Below are 19,981 nucleotides of genomic sequence, written 5' to 3' on the forward strand. Positions count from 1 at the left end.
ATTTTATGTGTGTTTTGCGTCCTTTATGACCAGATGTGTTCTTTTTTTCATGCTGATTCATGTTCTTTTTCTGTTTGGATCATCGTCAATCACACATTGTATTTTCTGTGTTGTGCTTTGTGACTTTACATAAAGCCTAAAATCAACTTGCATTTAAAAGTTCAGAAAAACTAATACCTGAAGGGGGGGGGGGGGGGGGGTGTTTACTGGATGCAAACTGGACATTATCAATATTTTCATAAATTGTGCACTTAAAAACTATTATGGTAATTATTCTTTGTCAGTAGTTTTACTTACTTTTTCTTTCCTCTGCCAATTAAAAAATGTGGTCTACTGTATATTATGCGTTTCGAAAACGTGTCTTCTTATTTTTCGAATTGAGTTCACTTTTATTTCTTTAGTTCAGGAAGACAACAAATCGTAAATTTATTTGAGTGCCTTTTGACCTCTAACGCATGGCCTTTCACAAACAAGCCTTTGTAGTGGGGGGGGGGGGGGACCAGAAGTTCTGTCTGCAGGAAGATTGAGCTCAACCTCTGCCATGTAAATCTATATTTTATGTTATTCTCAGGACATGCCTCGATCTCGGTAGTGTTGTTTACTTCATATTCGTGTAGAAGCAGTGTTGCTCGGAGGATGCGCTTGAAAAACGGTTTAGCAAGGAGAAATCAATCGACATATATAATATTGGTCACTTATTTAAATAATAAAAGAGTAGTGCATCTACTAATAATCTGTGATGTTTTTCAGAGCAACGAGTGGAGCAAAAATGATGAGCGTCTCCTAAGTGCAGTGGAGCATGGAGAGACGGAGAAGGTCACCACCCTCCTGGCCAAGAAAGGAGCGAGTGCCACAAAACTGGATGGCGAGGGCAAGTCCGCGTGAGTATATAGAGTACCACAGGCCTTTAATAGTGATCCAAATTTTAACGATGTTCCTAATTGAGCTTTCTGTCCTAATGTTGTTTCAGCATAGCACAAGTCTGTAGTAGGTTTATTCAAGAATTTGTAAATTTGATATCAATTTCATTTACATTTAAAGCACTTTTATGGCACTCACACTAAAAGTACTAATGAGCGAGCTGAAATACGAGGATCAAGAACAAAAAAAGAAGAACCTGAGGGAGATTTTTGAGCTGTGAAAATGAAAGCTGAAATTCTCAGTAAAGATCAGGGTTTTTTTTTTCTTTATTTTCTGGCAGCCAGGTTCACACATTACAACCTGCATAGAAGTTTTTTCATTTGCACCTTTTCTTGGGAAGTGAATTGCTCATCTTGTAAGATTCCAAAACGTGTTCTCCTTTAATACCTTTTTCGGTCTCATTTTCCAATCTTGATAACTTTCTTTGTGAAGGTTTTTTTTTTTTTTTTTTTTTTTTTTTTTTTTTTTTTTTTTTTTTTTTAAATAAATCCCTTCCTGATTTGCCACAGCTTATCATGTGCTAATAAATGCCAGACAGGAATACATTATACAGCAAAGCCTATTTACTTTTAGCCACACTCACAAAATTCCATAAAGGGCAAAAGCTTACTGAGAGCAGGAAGAAAAAAACAATTAAATGATAAATTTGCATTCTTTGCTAATTTATTTTTTTATGTTTTTCCTCTTTATTTATAGGATGTTATTACTTTTGCCATAGCTGTTTGACAAGTCATATTTGTCCTTTTGTATATATTTCGTTTCAGACCACTTTCTTTATACTCATTCATGTTTGGAAATTTGCTTGTCTAATTCAAATTGACATCATTTTGAAAGCCTCATCTGACAGGTTCAAAATAAAAATTCTAATTCAAAGAGAAATTTAGAAATGCAGCAGCAGTTTTTGTTTAAGGACAAAATTCATCAGGTCAATGATGCATCCAGCCTGCATTAAATCAAGAATAAATCAGTAACAGTTACATGGTATAATGAGGAAAAGACACAGCTGATGAACCACTCTATGTCCACTGATTTGTTAAATATGTGGTAAATGTGAATTCATGCATACAAGCTGGAACATTACTGATAGATAAATAATAATATTATACTCTTATCATTGATCATGATATTTATTCTAATGCAAAAAAAATAGGTTAATATCCATGTTACTCAGCTAGCAGGACTTTTCATGAATGCCAAATTTAAAATGTGCATTTGTTTTCAACCCTTTTCAAGTTCCTCTAAATGTTCCCAGTGCTAAGATCCCTGCACTGGCTTCCGGTATCTGCCAAAATTAGATTTAAAACACTCATGCTTGCCTACAAAGGCAGAAAAGAACCAGTACCACTCTACTTCTCAGGTCTTATCTGACTAGCAATGCACCATGCTTTCTCTGATCCTCAACTGCTTCTCAGCTCGTCCCACGATCTATTCAGCTACAAGGCAAACGGGCGTCCAGACTCTTTTATGTTCTGATATCCAGGTGGTGGAACGAACTTGTATTCGATCCCAACAGCTTAGTCACTCGAAATTTTGAACGGACACCTAAAGACATACCTCTTCCAGTAATAACTAAATTGGCACTTGTTTTTGTCTCCCAACAAAGTTTTATTATTTTTTGTCTGTCTCCTAGTAAACCAGCATAATAATGTATTTATTGATAGAGACTTCGAAGCACTTTTGCAAGTCACTCTGGATAATGGTGTCTGCCAGATACCATCTAAATGTTATGTAAAATTTGACCATCAGAACGCAAACCCATGTCAAATGGGTTTTTAATTGACTTCTAATAATTAATAGTCTGGTTAAAAAACAAACAAAACAAAAAAAACAGACACCATTGTTAATCATTTTCTAATCATATACTTCGCTGACCAGATCACTGCTGTTTTAGTACTTAATTTATAAAAAAATGAAAAAAAAAAGAAAGATAAAAGCTTCAAATAAAGTCGTGTTACGGCTCGAGTCTGTGTGGCTTTGATTCTCCTTGTATAGAAGAAAAAGCAATCACTTTACATGATTGTCAAGGTTGGAAATTAAAATCGAGTCCTTTTCAGCAAACCCGTTAATCTTTAACTGCTCTGGTAGACCCTCTCTTAATTCATATATTCTAGTATTAAATACAGCCTGTTAATATATTATTGAATCTTGATGTTTTCATGGTCGTGTTTTAAGTATGTGTTTGTCTGTCTGTCTCTGTGTGTGTGTGTCTGTGTGTGTGTGTGTCTGTGTGTGTCACCTCTCTCTCTTAGTCTACATATTGCAGCCACTCGGGGTCAAGCAGAATGTCTTGCCCTCATCCTGGCCCACGGAGCCGATGTATCTCTAATGGATGCTTCAGGTTTGAGCTACGAAGATTTTATTTGCAATTTCTGTATTTTCTCCCACATTCTGGCTTGTTGGATTTTTAAATGCATACTGTGTTCTTACAGCAGCACATAATTACTGACACACAATCTTCTGAACAGGTTGAAATCTCCCTGCTGATGTCCCCATTGTCAACAATTAAGCTCTTTTAATAGTCTGTATAATGTATATTATAATGAATGACATTCTAAGAAATTGTTACATGCAAGTTCTGTTTTTTTTAAATCTAATGTACAACAATTCTTTTTAAATACCACATTTAACACACATGCTTTTTTTTATTGTAGGTACTTGCTGTACTATAGAATTAAAATGTTTTACTCTTGGCTCTTTTTTAATTATAGAAATCACTGGTAAAATCCACAAAAAAAACCCCAAAACATATTTTTTATTTATATATATATATATATATATATATATATATATATATATATATATATATATATATATATATATATATATATATATATATATATATATATATATATAAAAATGTTTTCCCATACATAGTTCAGTTGTTTTTACCTCATACCTTCAGGGGCAACTCATGGTTTTTTTTGGTTTGTTTTTTTTCCCTGTATGTTTTAGGTTCTAGCGCTTTACACCTTGCTGCCAAAAACAATCATCAGGAATGTGCCAAAAAACTCATGCAGGTAAATCAGTGTCATGCATTTCCACTTTTTGGTTGCAGGTACAGTTTAAATTGATCTCAATTCACAGGTACATGCTTATTTTCAAAACTGTCCTGAATGTTTTCTTAATTCTTAATGATTTGTACTGCACTATTCAAAACAGAATCTCAGCTTATTTTTATATTCATTGTTTTAATATGAACTGATTGGATTTGGATGTTATTTACTTTCAAAAAATTGATATTTTGTACATTACAGTAACTAATGTACTAATAATTATGGTTACCAAAGAGTCACAAGTATACTTCTAGTCAGATATCAGTGATCAGTAAGTGGCATCATAAAAAAAAAAAAAAAAAAAGGTTCATTACAGTAATACATAAGAATCAATAACTTTTTATTAATATTATTTTTTTTTAGACAGTGTTAATTTATTTTTTTGGCTATGGATGTAGTCATTAATAACAAATTTACTGTCAATTTATCAGAGGCATAAGTTAGAGGCTAACTTGCAATGAAAGTGTGTAATGAAAGTGTGTAGACCCTGTGTGGGCGAAAGCAAGCAAAGTCTCACAACAGAGAGTTTGTCTGCATACTTGCTGCACGCCTTTTTTGCCAGTAAAATGTTTTGTGCACAATTCACGGAAACTTTTATTTTAAATGCACACTTATACAATTTTGCTTATACCAATTCTAAGGTCCTCAAAACTCAGTATTGAAGGTTAATTTCATAAGTAGAATAATCAGGTTGCTTTTACTGTATGATTGTATTGTATTGTAGTCTCCTTTTCACCCAGCACAGTATGCGGTTTGAGCATTTAGACATGAAAGTCACAGAGATGTTTTGTGTTTTCTGTTTATTAGTATTATTTGCATTGTGTAGTATAAAAAAATTGTCTCTTTTTTTATGCAGCAAGTAAATTATGGCATCAAATCGATATCAGTATGCATTAGGGCTGCTGCTATCTATTATTTTATTAATCGAGCATTCTAACGATTATTCCATCGATTAGCCGAGTAATCGGATAAGAAGTACTTTTTCTGTATTAAATAGCAAAACTAAATAAGAGAGAGAAAATAAGATGGGTCTCTTAATCTTAAGATGAATATGTAATTTATTTTTCTTTTTAGAAAAATTTACATTTTTATTCCTGAATTTGCATACAAGAATATCAGTGAAAACTCATTTAGTGCATTTAATCCCCATATTACATCAAGATACAAACACAGTTGCGTTTAAAAAGTCCCTCTGCAGTGGCCTTGTAGAGTAGGTTATGGGAAACTATTCATTTAATAAAACTCATAATTATTCTCATTTATGTATTAAATCTCGCACAGTATCGCGTTGTGGTTTTCTTGTTTTCGGAAAAGCTGCTTAAAATTTTCCACGAATTAAATCCATATTTTTAAATCCAGCTTTAAAAACGTGCTTCACTACCTGCTCTACACGGCCCCTGACCAGGGACTTTTTGAAAGCAACTGTATATGAATAAAAATATAAAAATCCATTTTAAATGTCTTTAAAAACAGTAACCACACTGTACAGCATTTTCTTTGTTTTAGTTTGAAATGATCCCGAATTTTGGAAACTTTCTGGCATTTTCTTTGTCCTGAATTTTCTCCTCGCCCCTCGCTGTTTTCTCCCCATTCTTTAATTATTTCATTCTGCAACACCAGCTAAATTCTGCAGCGCTCTGGACAGGTAACACAGCAGACGTTTAGCAGAATTTAGCTGGTGGTGCATTTGTATTAATGGTCCGTGGGAAACAATATGCTCTGTGTTAAGTTAAACGGACTAAACACAAACCATAGAGGCAAATTATTTTCCCGCAATTAATTTTGGTAATCGGATTACTTAAGTTACTTAAAGAATCGTTACAGCCATAGCATGCATGATTATATTAGGTCTCTCAGTCACAGTCATCTTTTAAAGTTTAGATTTGTTAGGAATGTAGATTATCTTCTTAAGGCTATCTAATGCTAAAAAGTCAAATGACTTTTGACTCAAAAAAATTGATTAGAGAGAAATGTAGAGTTGATAATGTGTAAATAAAAAGGTTAGCAATATCTACTTAAAAAAACATTGTAAATGCAGTATTTTTCTCTCCAGGAAGCAAATAGACACGATAAAAAAGTTTTGTGGAACTGGCTGTTAATTTTCGAGTCATCATTTCTCCCATGAATGCGAACATTGTCTTTTCTTACAAAACCTAGGGTTTTTTCCTACTTATTGTGTGGAAGTTCAGTGTGAGTCGTAAATAATGCACACATTGTTTCTAAATGGATTTTTACAGCATGAGTGAGTTCCGAGTTACATAACGTGATCTTTCGAGAGTCATGTGGATTACACAGCTGGTGATAGAGCTGTATTGTGGGACCTCACAATACAACTAGATTTTAATTTCAGGCATTTATGAAATTTGTAATGCATTTAAATTAAATGGTAACCATTAAAGTATACAAGGGTAAACACTTTTCTGGGATATACCCAGCCCCTCTTTGTGATTACAGCAGCAGATCTTTCAAATGTTCAGTATCCAGATGAGATTATTCTCTGCAAGTGTCGTAACTTAATATTATAATATTATAAAGTGATATTGTGGCATGTGAGTCTTTTATAAAATCTTGTTTGGACCACTCACAAAGGCTTCAAACATAAGTTTTTTTACTTGTTTGACAACCTAAAAAATAAAAAAAATTAATAATAGCCTTTATTGACATTATATACGTTTACATTTGTACAGTACTGTGAAATACGTTTCTTATCTTTGAATGACTTAATTTATTAAAAGGAATTTGTAGTCACATTCAGTTGTATTAGCACAACTAACATATGTTGAGAGAAAAAAAAAATTCTTAATTTTTTTAGAATTTGTTGGGACATATTTCATGTAAGGCTAGCAAACGAGACAATGCAACAGGCCACTTGAAAAGGAATTGCAGTCTCGTTTGTTATAACATTGTTCAACTAGCGTGTTTTGGAGTTTCATGTACATATGAACTGGAAATAAATGCTAAATTTGAGCTGAATGAACGTATTAATATCTCTAAAGAAAGTTAATTGTTTCAAAGAGGTTATTATGTTAGCATCAGTTAGCATGCTCACATCCATCCCTCCGGTGCAATGCTTCCACCACATTCAGTTCAATCCAACTCATCCTTCAATCCATCCATCTATGTTTCAATCTAATTCATCCATCTGTTTTTTCCAAACTCATCCATCAATCTCTCTACTATTCATATATTGGAATGTCCATCCAAGCCAATCATCCAATTAACTCCATCCATCTCTTTAATCTACTTTTGTCAATCCTTTAGTAGATCACATGTACATCTGTAAAATATTGGTCAGTGTTTTCATACATGTGTACACAGAGTTGACTGAAATGACAAATTCGAATGGAACTAAAATCCTAGAGATATTCCGGTAATAATGAGATTACCTCTTTTAACCACATGCAACTATCCCATTTTAATGAAGAGTATGGGTGATTTGTAAATTTACAGATTAATCTGAATGTAAAAATGGACAGAGTTACCAGAGTTAGGGATAAAAACCTACATTAAAAAAATTCATGCCACTGCACTCAGCCTTTTTAGTAGATTTAGGTACAATTTATTATTTCCAAATAAAAGGTTTTCTCACTTGAACTCAAACTTTTTAAAATGCCACCACCAGGTTTTTCATCAACATAAAAAACAGCTAATTGAACATTAAGGGCAACATGCCCAGTTACTATTATTACTTATTTTTTTTACTATTATATCTTTTTTCTTTTTTAAATTGCTACTTCCGTTGTTGTTTTTCTTTCTTTCAAAGTTCTATACATAAAGTAGGATAGTGTGAAATGCCACTGTAAAGTGTTTTTGCATTTCACATTGGCAAAGTGCAGACTTTCTCGACTGGGGGAATTACAGCAATTATTAAATTGAACAATTGCCAGGCACAGGTTAAGTTTTAATTGAAAAAGATTTTGCTGGTTGGTTAAACATATAACAGACTTTGACAAAAGTGAAATGATCAAGTGCTTAACCATAGGAAAAAGGTTCATTGCCTACTATTAATGGCAGTATAGGTTCGACTGTAAAAGAATGCAATAATTCTAATATCAAAAATACAAATATAGCTGGCTTTTAACAAATGTGTCAATGGCAACAAATGATCTCACGCCCTATAATCTGATAATCTATTATTAAAAGGGGTTCCTAACATAATGGTGTCTTTTGTTCCTACAGAGTAAATGTGTAATTGATGCTCTGGACAGCGGAGGGAGGACTGCCCTTCATCACGCAGGTAAAAATCGTTCACAGTTTTTGTTGGAACATTTTAAGAAATTCAGTTTTGGGGAGGGTCATCTAAATACCAGCTTTCATATCAGGGTCATGTGACTGCAAGCTTTTATTTCAGGCTAACAGGAGGCATGCTATATATTTGGTTGCTTCTGCCTTGATGACACTCAACATGAAAACTCTGCTACAGGACAGGATTTAATTTAGGTCTAATAAAAGCCATAGAAAAAGAGCAGTCAGAAAGCAGTACAGTCGTGAAGGTCATATATGAATTTCTTCCTTTTAAAGAAGAAAGTGCTCACTAGACCATGAAAGTGCTCACTAGTCAGTTACTCTTCTGCACTAGAAGAGCTCAGTGCTGTCAATATTCTTCTGCAAGTGGAGCGTCTCCAACGCTGACAGGATGTCATTGAGTGCTTGTTACACATGGGGTTGAAAACATCAGCAACTCATCCTTCCCTTTTATTTGCAAGCAGTATTTGAATTGAAGAAAATTGCTCCTGGTCACTTTTCCTGAGTGTTGAGTAGAATTGAAAAAAGTTTATTTTAGGGGGGAAAAAAGTTTGTACTCTTGCAGTTTTATAGCAGCATGTCTCCATAATGTTCACAATGATGAAATAAAGTGTTGTGATGTGTAGTTACAGGACAGCAGTCGAGATGCAACACGTGTTTTGTAATTTTTATCTTGTGCTTATATTTATTACTAGCTATGATCTGTTTCTATATATAGCATCTAAATCTAGCCACACATTATTTAGCCACAGAAATTATATAACACAACATACTATATATTATATAATAATTTTATAACAGTGTGAAACTTCTAATTAGTGTGAAATTTCTTATTTCCTGGTTTTTACATAATTTGCAAAATTGTAATCACTGAAATTACTAAAATTGTATTGCAGTGACACATCAGCATAGTTAAAGGAACACTAGACTGTTGCTTTGTTGTCTCTATAGTTAACGTTTTCCCTCATGTGATATACAAATAAACCCTCTTACAGTCTTCTCCTAAAAGCCACTAAACTTCCATTTTGAGGAGAACGTTAGTTATGTAGACGCTAAGGGCTATCTAGCGTAATTAGGTAATCAGGTCTTTTAAGGCACACAATTAAACTTTGAGGATGTGAAGATAAAAATACGTCGATATTCTTTGTCAATCTACACGCTTAAACAGTCACAGCATAGTCCATTGTTTAAAATAGCTCATTTCTTTCAGTCTTCCGTTTTCCTGTTCGGTGGTTAAGATTAAGTTTAAAAGATGCAGTTAAAGATATGTTGTAGTGAGCGGCATCACTATCCATACTAATTGCTCTAAAGTTCTACTTTTTCTGCCCCTGGCCCAAAAATGAGCTCACAGAGCTCATCAGGAGTGGACCAAGGTCAGTCAGAGGAAGTCCAGGTTTTCATTAGAATTGTATTTCACCTTAAAAAAAAAATAAAGATTTTCTAACCAAAAGTATTATTAATCAAGCAAAAGTGACTACTAAAGTAGTTAAACACTTCCGATGTTAAATGCTGAAACCTGGTCATCTACTTTGGAGGTTTGTCTTTGTGCTCCTCAGTACTGGTCCTTTTTAGCATGTTCACTGATTTTTGTCTGTTTTCCTTCACAGCTGCCAATGGAAACATTGTTATTGTTCAACTCCTGTGTGAGAACAAGTGTCCTGTGAATTTGAAAGATATGGTATGTACAAAATAAGTATATATATTTTTTTTTATATATAATCTTTTGGGGGTTCTTTTTTTTTTATAAATTTGCATTGACATCCATGAATTTCTCTGAAAGAGTTGATTTGAAAAGTTTCTTCCATTCTCCACACTTTATTGGTACACTCCAAGAGCCTGTGGTTTACCTCAAACATGTGCAATAACGAAGACGCCGCCTTGCGCTGAATTGTGTCTCTTGGGGTTGGACTGTTTTGTTTATGCTGATTCAAGTTTCCCAATGGCAGACTTGAGGTCTCCATGAGAAGGAGTTTGCCATGTCTGTGATTTTTTATTTTTTTTTTGCTTGGAACTAGGCCATTTGTTGGCTCTTTCCTGAGTAGTTTCTGGCCAGTACACTCACTGACGCTTGCTGTGACTATCTGCGCACTCATCGTCTGCTTTATTAAAGAGCTTGGAAGTTTTTATAACAATAAATATTTTCTTAATTTAATCAAAACATAACATTTACATTGTATTTTAAATAAATAAATAAATAAATAAATAAATAAATAAATAAATAAATAAATAAATAAATAAATATATACACTTGCCGCAGTAGCTCATTGGTAGTTTATCTAAATGAACCAGGTAGTTGGTAGGTTATATGAAATGCTAAATATTTTATTTGTATTGCACAATTCATTAATTAGTACTTTATGTGGTTCCTTAAGAATTTTATTGATAGTTTATTGAAATTACCCAGGTAGTTTAATGGTGGTTTATTTTTGCTAATTATTGAGTTTGTTGGTTTTACTTTGTTGTTTAACTACTGGTTTCTTTGGGTTGCCAGTAGTTTATTTGATGAAGTACCTAGGTGGTGCAGACAAACTGCAAATAAATTAACAAGTTGCTCAAATTTTTTCTTGGTAGTTTGTTTTGCACAATTAAGAATTTGTATAGCTAGTTTGTCTGCATTAGTTTAGTAATTCCAAGTATGTAGCCATCACTTACAAACCCATGTCATGTCTCTCTTTTCCTTTTTATTTATATTTTGTACAAACACATCATCCTGAAGCAACTTTAAAAATCATCTTACAAGTTTCTATACAATTACCAGCTTGCATGCATATATACATTTCTCAGCCTAAAACATTAGCGATAAGTGTGTATGAGAGAGATACCACATTGTGTTATACGCTGTGAAAATGTATGTTACAATGTGCAAAATCTTGGCATTTCTTTTTCCCTAGCCATCACACTGAACAAGCTAGAGCTATACAGAACAACGTTGACCAGATTTACATGAATGTGCAAGAAAATCAGAAAATAGTTCTTTTTTGAGGGAAGTAGAGCAGAGATTTGTTGCATCAGTCATACTTTTAACTTTCATATTATCATGATTGCATGAAACCCAAGCTCTGATGCAATACGTGAGAAACGTTAATGCCATAAGCTAGTTAGGACAAGGGTAGGTGTGGTGAAACGAAGACGTTCTGTGTAACCAAAGTGCTCATTATTTGCATAGTGCTAGGGTCTGTGGGTGATTTTGAAAAACAAAGATGAGTGAAGCCTTAAATGACTAGATGTTGTGTTTAAAATGTTTAAAACACAGCGGTTGTTTCTCATTAAAACACTCACTGGTGTGTTCTTTGTGGCAAAAATGAGGGCACATCCCCAGCAGAGACAATAATGATCTTAATTTTCTCTTTTTGCACATGTCAGTCACAGAGGAGATGCTCGAAATAATGTTAAATTAGTGTTCAATGAGTCCCTGTTCTCTAGGCATTCCCCAAAGTACACTTGCACACTTGTATCCTATTGCTTTTTTGCTTCCTTTTTTTTTCCTACTAATGAATTTTTTCTTTGTTACCTGCCTTCTCATTACTTGCTCGCCCTACTGGAAGCCAAACACATAAAATCGTGCCTCACAGCTTGAGCAGTACTTTCTTGCAGCATCACTATTTTGCATAAAGTCAACTAAGATTCTCGTTTGGTGCAGAGTCTGATTTCCGAGCACGAAGTACGCATCTGGAACTTATCGCCGTTTATTTTTAAATAATCAAAGCACGGATGCCAGCTTGCTAATCTTTAGCATGCCTGTGTATCTCTTATTTTGAACAAACACCACAAGAATGTTTTAATAGGGAAGGAAGTTTCTATTATCAGATGGGAGTGCATGAGGAAGTCAAGCTTTCGACTTTTAAATCTTAGTCTTCAACCGAACACCAGTGTTTCCATTTTAAGAACGACAAACTAAAGAAGCCAACCCTTTCTTTTTAACTGTGTTTCTTTTCTTGTTTTGCTAAAAAAAAAGAAAAATAGTAATAAAAATAAAACACTGACTTTTCCTCACTTGCAGGTTAAAAAAAGACAGTGTTCAATGACATAACTACAGTGTCTGTCAAAAGTTTGGGAACACCTATTCTTTTATGGTTTTGGAGAGACTCATGCATGTTCTTTTTGTTTGCATGCATCCAACTAGGCAGTCTGGTATGAAGATTTACTTTGACCAAACAAATATACATGTGAACAGATGTTGGTACAAAAACATTGTAAATAGATTAAATGTTTTTTTCTATTGAAAAATCCTCCCTGAGCATGAATAACAGTTTTACACACTCTTGCCATCCTGACAGTTTGTTGTTCCAAGCATTCAGCTGAAATACTTTGCTGTGCCTTTTGGTAAAACTTGCCGAAGTTGCTCTTTGTTAGTTGGGTATTTGAGTATTTCGGACCATGCGATTTATTTCATTCCAGAGCAGTTAAATTTTTTTTAGGCCTGGCCATTTTCATGATCGATAATTGTGAAGTTGGTTCAAAGTAGCCAATGTTCAAATAGAACGGTAGCCATGTTGTTTTATTTAGCCTACAGGTGTATAATGAGTTAGCATGTTCTCCATACTCCAGAAACAACAAAGTGGAACATGACATAGCAAGATATATTTTATGCAAAACCCCAAAAATGATTGTTTTCAAACTTTTGACCGGCACTGTATACCGAAGCAGCAATGTTTTTGTTTTCATTTTGTATATATGTTCAGGATTTAGGCTCAGGGTAGGTTTTAATACACATAATTTAATACATAAGTCTTTAGTTTGTCTCTAATTGGTCAAATCCACCTTGTTAGCTTATAGGTATATACATGTAGCACACATACATGTTGTAGAGGTACAGTTACTGACTCTATTTCATCTTTGTGCAGCGAGACCTATTTGTTAGTGGTGGTTTAGTAATGCTGACATGCTCAAACTCCAGGATGGACAGCATTTCCGTTCTGCAGAGATTTCAGTTTGAAGTTGAAATGCCTTCTGAATCCTAAATGATAGGAGACCATATTTACCAAGTCATCATCAAAATTCCATTTACAGATCACCGCAGAGACGCAGTAAACCAAATGTCAGCTTAATTAGATTTTACAAATTTGGAGAAAAACTTAATGATATTCCTATTGGATGACCGGATATTTGCACACTTCCTCAAATTCTCATTCTAGTCATGTTTCCCTCACTCTCTCTCTCTCTCTCTCTCTCTCTCTCTCTCTCTCTCTCTCTCTCTCTCTCTCTCTCTCTCTCTCTCTCTCTCTCTCTCTCTCTCTCTCTCTCTTCTTGCAAATACATTAATTCACTTTACTCCACACTAAAACCGTGTACATATCAGACTACACTATTGGTCCCAAATGTCCTGTTTTTCGTTGATTATTGTACTGTTATTGCTATTCTGACACATTTGAACACATGCACTCTACACCCCTATTTATTGCTGTCATTAAATGTAACAGTATTTATTGCACATTATGCATATGAGCTCAAAATCTAAGTGGGTGCAGCTTATTGATTATTGAGGCTCATATTATTGGGTTTGAACCTTACTGTCTAGAAAATATAGGCCAAAAAACACTGATCTAGTATCCCCTTTAAATCACCCCTTCTATCTCCTAAGCAAGTGTCTGTTAGTCTGTCTGATTATAGCACAGGATGATCTTAACCAAATAAAGAATTGTGATGACATCAGTGGTAAAGTAGATGATCGTGAGTAAACAAATACAACATAGAAATAGATAGAGGACTTGTTTTAAAGTCTTGAATAACATTTTGTGCCATATTTATTCCAACTGCATGAAGACTCATCAACTATTGATTATTATTGACTTAAAGGCTTGGTGTATTTGACACATGTTTAAAAATCCCAGTGCCTTTGTAATGGTCTGAAAATAACTCTGATCACTGCCTCACTCCACCCACTGTATTCATTTAAAACTGCAGCCATGACTTTCTCTGGCAACTTCAACCCCTGTGCTAATATTACACACAGTTTAAATGTCAGATTGTTAAATTAGTACCAACTCTGAAGTTCTTTCCAGATGCCACACTAATCTTTCTTTATCGAACACGCTTTACAAAACCGACTTTATTCACACAGGCTAATTAGTGAAAATGATGTGGTGTTATTGAAAGCCATCATTTATGCATGTTGATGGATCACTATTGTGTTACTTACAATCACTTTATTTCAAACAAATGATCATTTTAATTCCATCATGGAAAGACATCATGCTTTGTATTTTTATTAGGGCTGGGAAGTAAAATTTCCCTGAATCCTTGTTTATTTTAAGTCACATAATGTAAGAACGTAAAAGCATTTTTTTGTCATAACACTAGTACATTTAGTTGTTCTATTCATGTACACAGTGCCCCTGACCATTTATATATATATATATATATATTTGTAATTTAGTATGAGATAAATGGTCAGGGGCACTGTGTACATGAATAGAACAACTAAATGTGTATGTATATGTATGTATATGTGTGTGTGTGTGTGTGTGTGTGTGTGTGTGTGTGTGTGTGTGTGTGTATGTATGTATGTATGTATATATATATATATATATATATATATATATATATATATATATATATATATATATATATATATATATATATATATATATATATATATATATATATATACGTACACACAGTACATACCAAAAGTTTGGACACACCTGCTCATTCAAAGAGTTTTTTTTATTTTCATGACTATGAAAATTGTAGATTCATAGTAGGCATCAAGAGAATGCCAAGAGTGTGCAAAGCAGTAATCTAAGTAAAAAGGTGGCTACTTTGAAAAGCCTACAATATGACATATTTTCAGTTGTTTCACACTTTTTTGTTATGTATATAATTCCACATGTGTTCATTCATAGTTTTGATGCCTTCAGTGTGAATCTACAATTTTCATAGTCATGAAAATAAAGAAAACTCTTTGAATGAGAAGGTGTGTCCAAACTTTTGGTCTGTACTGTACATACATATATATATATATATATATATATATATATATATATATATATATATATATATATGTGTACATATATATATATATATATATATATATATATATATATATATATATATATATATATATATATATATATATATATATATATGTACATAAATATATACACACATACACATACATACATAGTGGGCTGCAAATAAATGCATCAGTTATAATTATTAACAAATAATAATTTTACGTTCAAATATAGCTAAACATCAGTGACAGAAAATATAGAAGTGTGGGTGAAAAGAAAAATAGGAATAAATGTAGTTTTTTTTTTTTTCTTTTTTTTGATGGTGCAAAGAATTTGTCCATAAAATATATACTGTGCATGGAAGTGTAACAGTTTGATGATTTAAAGAATGTTTGGTTAGTCACAACGCTGGTGGTTTTTCGTATGCAATGTTTGAAGTACATGACCATGATGGATAGAAGAGAGACCACGATGTTCTCCACTGTCCTCACTATTCGCTGTAGGGGTCTTGTGATCTGAGGCAGTGCAATTTCCAAACCAGACAGTGATGCGACAGCTCAAAATGCTTTCAAGAGTCCCTCTGTATATTTCACACACTTGCTGTAAGCCATTGAGAATCAGGAAAATGATTAGGAACGTTACATACTCATAATAAATTAACCCACTGGAAAAAAAGATGAAACCCTATGATGTTTGAAAACCAGTCTGATTCATGCACAGATTGCAATCCTCCGATTTAAAATCCATAATGCATTGCAGATGCCGGCATGGTTAAATGCATTTTATATCTATTACGCTGCCAGTTTTGCTTTTGAGCTTTCATCATGTTCCTGAGTGCAGCCAAAACACAGAGCTCAGCCTCACTGAACGCACTTCTGATGAGATGTCGTGTTCCCGCTTTCTGCACTCGACTAATTGGCAGAGAATGCTGTGACCTCCAGGGCAAAGGGGGGGGGGGGGGGAGTCAGGTGATCAGTCTGCCTGACTGCTTTCATTATTTCTTTCTCAGTCCAGCCTATACGATTACATGTCGATTAATTTTTTTATTAGCTGCCAGCAGCAGTAGCAGATCATCAGATCTCTCTGCCTAACAAGGGGAAAAAAAATCCACATCACTTTTACCTTTTTACGCTGTAGATAAGTATCAGGTCAATAATATTTCTGCATTTATAATGTGATATCCTCAAATACAAAAACTGAAATATGGAACGGGATGAAAAAAATATGGAAACATCTTTAACAAAACATCCAATATATGACTGCTATTTGTGTTTCCTGAATTAAGCTTCAGCCATAAGAATGATTTCAAAACACTCTTTTTGATTCAAAGCCTTTATTTTAAATAGTCTTGAGATATTTTGCTGAAATGTAATGAATAAGAGAAGAAAAAAATTCTCCTATTTGTGATAAGTTCTTGGACACACTGTCAATATAATGTAGAATTTTGACATTTAAAGAATTGGCTTGAAGTTAATTGTTTCCTGTTACTGTAACTGTACTGTACACTTTTTTCACTTTTTACGGCAGTTTAATTTTTGCATAAACCATTGTTTTAAGAAGAACCACTAACAAAGCAGCTGTTAGAAAACTAACTATCAGCATCTGGCCAATCAGAATCCGGAATTCTGGTCACATGTGCACTATATTATTATACAAACCTCTATGCTGGTGTGGCCTAACAGCAATTATTATTATAAATTTTTTTTTTTTTTTTTTTTTTTTTTTTTTTTTATATGTCCCTGTGGTGACTCAGAAACCACTTTGTTCGAATGCATAAACGCATGTCGCATACATTATTGTGTGAGTGACGGCTTTTGTTTGTACTGGAAACTATTTTTCAGTAAAAGTAATTGTTATTGAGTATTAAGGCAACTCCGTTTTGTTTGTTGGGGCTTTGGGACATAAAAGCATTCATTCCAAATGCAGGCGATGTTTTGATCACCAAAGATGAATCTAAATAGGAAGTTGAAATGCTAATTTATTTTGAGAATCATCCAGCTCTAACCCTGTGTTCACATTTGTTCACAGCACTAACGGTCAACAGCACCACAAAGCGACGTTTGAATCATTTTCTTTCTTCCTTGCTAGTTATTATGTGGTGCAATCACAGTCCTGTGTCATGTGAGGTTCAGTTTTTCTTCAGTTCCTCACACGACAATTAGTGAGGTTTGTTGTTTTAACATGTCAAGTAGTTTAGCCTTCCATTGAATGTACATGGAAAAAATAAATAAGTAGCAGAGATAGCTCGTACCCAACGAGTACTTTATGCAAAATGCTTTGCTAATCTGACAGACTTTGCCCACAAGTGCAAATTAGCTGCTGACACAAAAGACAAACTACAAATGACACAAGTGACCATAAAGCAAAAGATAAAACTGCTTGATTTCTGGATTTTTCTTGTTGATAACATTTTACCAGGCTGTTACATGAATCCATCTAATCACTGGTCTTTGTCTATCAGTTTTAATCGTTCACTTTGCCTTCCTGTAGGATGGATTCACACCCTTGCTGCTATCAGCGAGACATGCCCACACAGAGGTCTGTGGCATCCTGCTGGACTGGGGAGCCAGCATCAACGCTTGTGACCGGAATGGCAGGTGGGTCCACTTGTCCAGCTCTCTCGTTCTACACGAGTTTTGTTCGGATATGAGGATTGGTTAATAATTGGTGTGAACACTGCAGGAGTGCCGTCATGCTGGCAAGTGAGAGCAGCTGCGTCACATGTGTGGATCTGCTCGTGCACAGGGGAGCCGACCTACACCTGATTGACTCACTCGGACACGACGTGCTGCACTACGCCAAGCTGTCGGGCAGCGCCGATGTCAGAGCTATAATCACCGCTGCCCTGCAGCGCCACCCAGCTGAGTCAGGTGGTTACCACATAGTACCACTTATATCAGGGTGGAATTGGAATGACGGTTCTGATAAACATTATTATACAGCCAAGTTATAGCCCTGATAGCAGAGCCATGTCACATTTATCACTTATAGACACACCATTGCTGTCCATAGACACACACACACACACACAAAAAAAACTTCAGTAATGTTTCAGTAACGATAATGATTACTTTAATAATGATTACTTTAATAATGAAGTGTGCTATTTGTATGAGAGCTGCTTCAGCCAGCACTTCAATCAAAAACGACTGTTTAGTGGTGGTTTCTAAAAGATAAAAAGAGGAATAAAATTCCAGTCCGAGTACAAGCATAGGGTCAAAAACTAAAATCAAGCAGTCAGTAGGTGAGAAAATACAACGTGGTGAATTGATTTATAGGTGTTGACTCTCGGATTGGCTCCAGGTGAAGGAAATGAATTGAAACCCCAGCGACAATCAAGTACAGAGGAAGGAAGATAAATGTGTTGACACCCTTGAGTTATTTGTCGTACGTATATTTTTTCTTTCGACACGCCGCCTCTGAGATGTGCGGATGAATTTCCCTCAAATCACAAAGGCTCAACAGTGCCATCTTGTGCTGGTCAATTGAAATGTTTTGCTTTCGGAAAGAGAGAAATTTTTGATGAAAAGATGCATAATTACAAATAAAAATAGGACGACCTGGTGTTTCATTTTATTCCATTTTATCCATCACATATTTATTTTTGTTCATTTTTTTTGTATTAAAAAAGCAGATAAGAGTTCACCCAGAAGCCAGCAGGTATGCCCTTTTTTTCCATTTTCATTTTTTCCCATTACTTTTAAGTTGATTTCTGTCAAAATATTCACAATATTCAACTATTCACAAATGTTCACTTTAGACTTTTTTTTTTCTTGCATCATTGTCATTTTTATTGCTCAGAACAGAGTTGCTCTATTTTTGCAACATGCATAATGATTACGCTTGATTAAAAGCAACTATTTTGTTTGAGGATTGATTTTTGTTTTGTTTTTTAATCCCTTTCACTAACCACTAAACCTCATTTGTTTTTCTTATATGATAGCTGCAAGATCACACATCTAAGCTTAATGATGAGAAAAGCACAACCCCAAAAAAACGAAAAGCACCTCCTCCTCCTATTAGCCCTTTGCAGGTAAAGACCCATCTTTCACTGAGCATATGTTTGGTGATCTCTGCTTCGCCAACAATTTTAGCAAAAATGAAAGAAATTAGGAAAACCAGTCAAGACCATGTTTAGTGTCTGTGACAAACAAGATACAAGTAGTTAGTTTTGGGTTTTGTGTAGTGATGTGTTCCTTGGTCTTGGGGTATTGCGGTTTCGTTTAACTGTGTCTTGTGCTCTATATGTTCGGAAGGACAATAAAAGCCTACCTGACTTGACTAGTCTTGAAACAAGTTATTGTTTTATCAAGTTATAGTGTTGTCACCTAAAATGATTTAAACTTTACAAATAACTGAATACTAACTTTATTTAACATTGATATATTATTAAAACTATTTTATTAATCATATTGGTGTGCTATCAAAATCGCACTTGCTATGTAACTAAGGAACAAAATTAGCCAAGCTAGCCAGCTAATTAGCCACTAGATTGGTTTTTTTTGTTGTTGTTTGTTTTGTTTTTTTTAGCTAACATTAGCTGTGCTATTAACTGTTTGATGTTAATAACTAGCTAAGATCTAGTTAACACTTAAGTAATATATAAGCAAATATCTAGTGAGATATAATGCAGTAAAAGCTTGCTAGTTAGCTAGTGATACATAGATGGTTAGTATTTGCTCGCAAATTCCCAAATTGGCAGTAACTGAATTTAGTGTTGTATATTTACACATTTATCGCTGCTATTTTACAAAATGATTTGTGTAAAATGAGACTGATTTAATAATGTTTTGAAGTGATTTGGAA

The 19,981-nt window shown here is 34.2% G+C and overlaps 1 protein-coding gene across 2 annotated transcripts in view; it reads left to right on the forward strand.

Moving 5' to 3' along the window:
* Positions 1–19,981, forward strand: part of rai14 (retinoic acid induced 14) — a 70,325-nt gene that overhangs the window by 36,106 nt on the left and 14,238 nt on the right. The window contains exons 3-11 of one of the 2 annotated variants that reach the window (XM_083565053.1): positions 751–881; positions 3,171–3,259; positions 3,874–3,938; positions 8,154–8,211; positions 9,827–9,897; positions 17,666–17,772; positions 17,858–18,045; positions 18,807–18,835; positions 19,119–19,208. In XM_083565053.1, coding sequence (XP_083421179.1) covers positions 751–881; positions 3,171–3,259; positions 3,874–3,938; positions 8,154–8,211; positions 9,827–9,897; positions 17,666–17,772; positions 17,858–18,045; positions 18,807–18,835; positions 19,119–19,208 — 828 coding nt within the window. The remainder of the gene's footprint in view (positions 1–750; positions 882–3,170; positions 3,260–3,873; positions 3,939–8,153; positions 8,212–9,826; positions 9,898–17,665; positions 17,773–17,857; positions 18,046–18,806; positions 18,836–19,118; positions 19,209–19,981) is intronic. The other variant, XM_083565054.1, reaches the window with a different exon arrangement.

Source organism: Silurus aristotelis (genome assembly GCF_946808225.1).
Source record: "Silurus aristotelis genome assembly, chromosome: 16".
Classification (NCBI taxonomy): Eukaryota; Metazoa; Chordata; class Actinopteri; order Siluriformes; family Siluridae; genus Silurus; species Silurus aristotelis.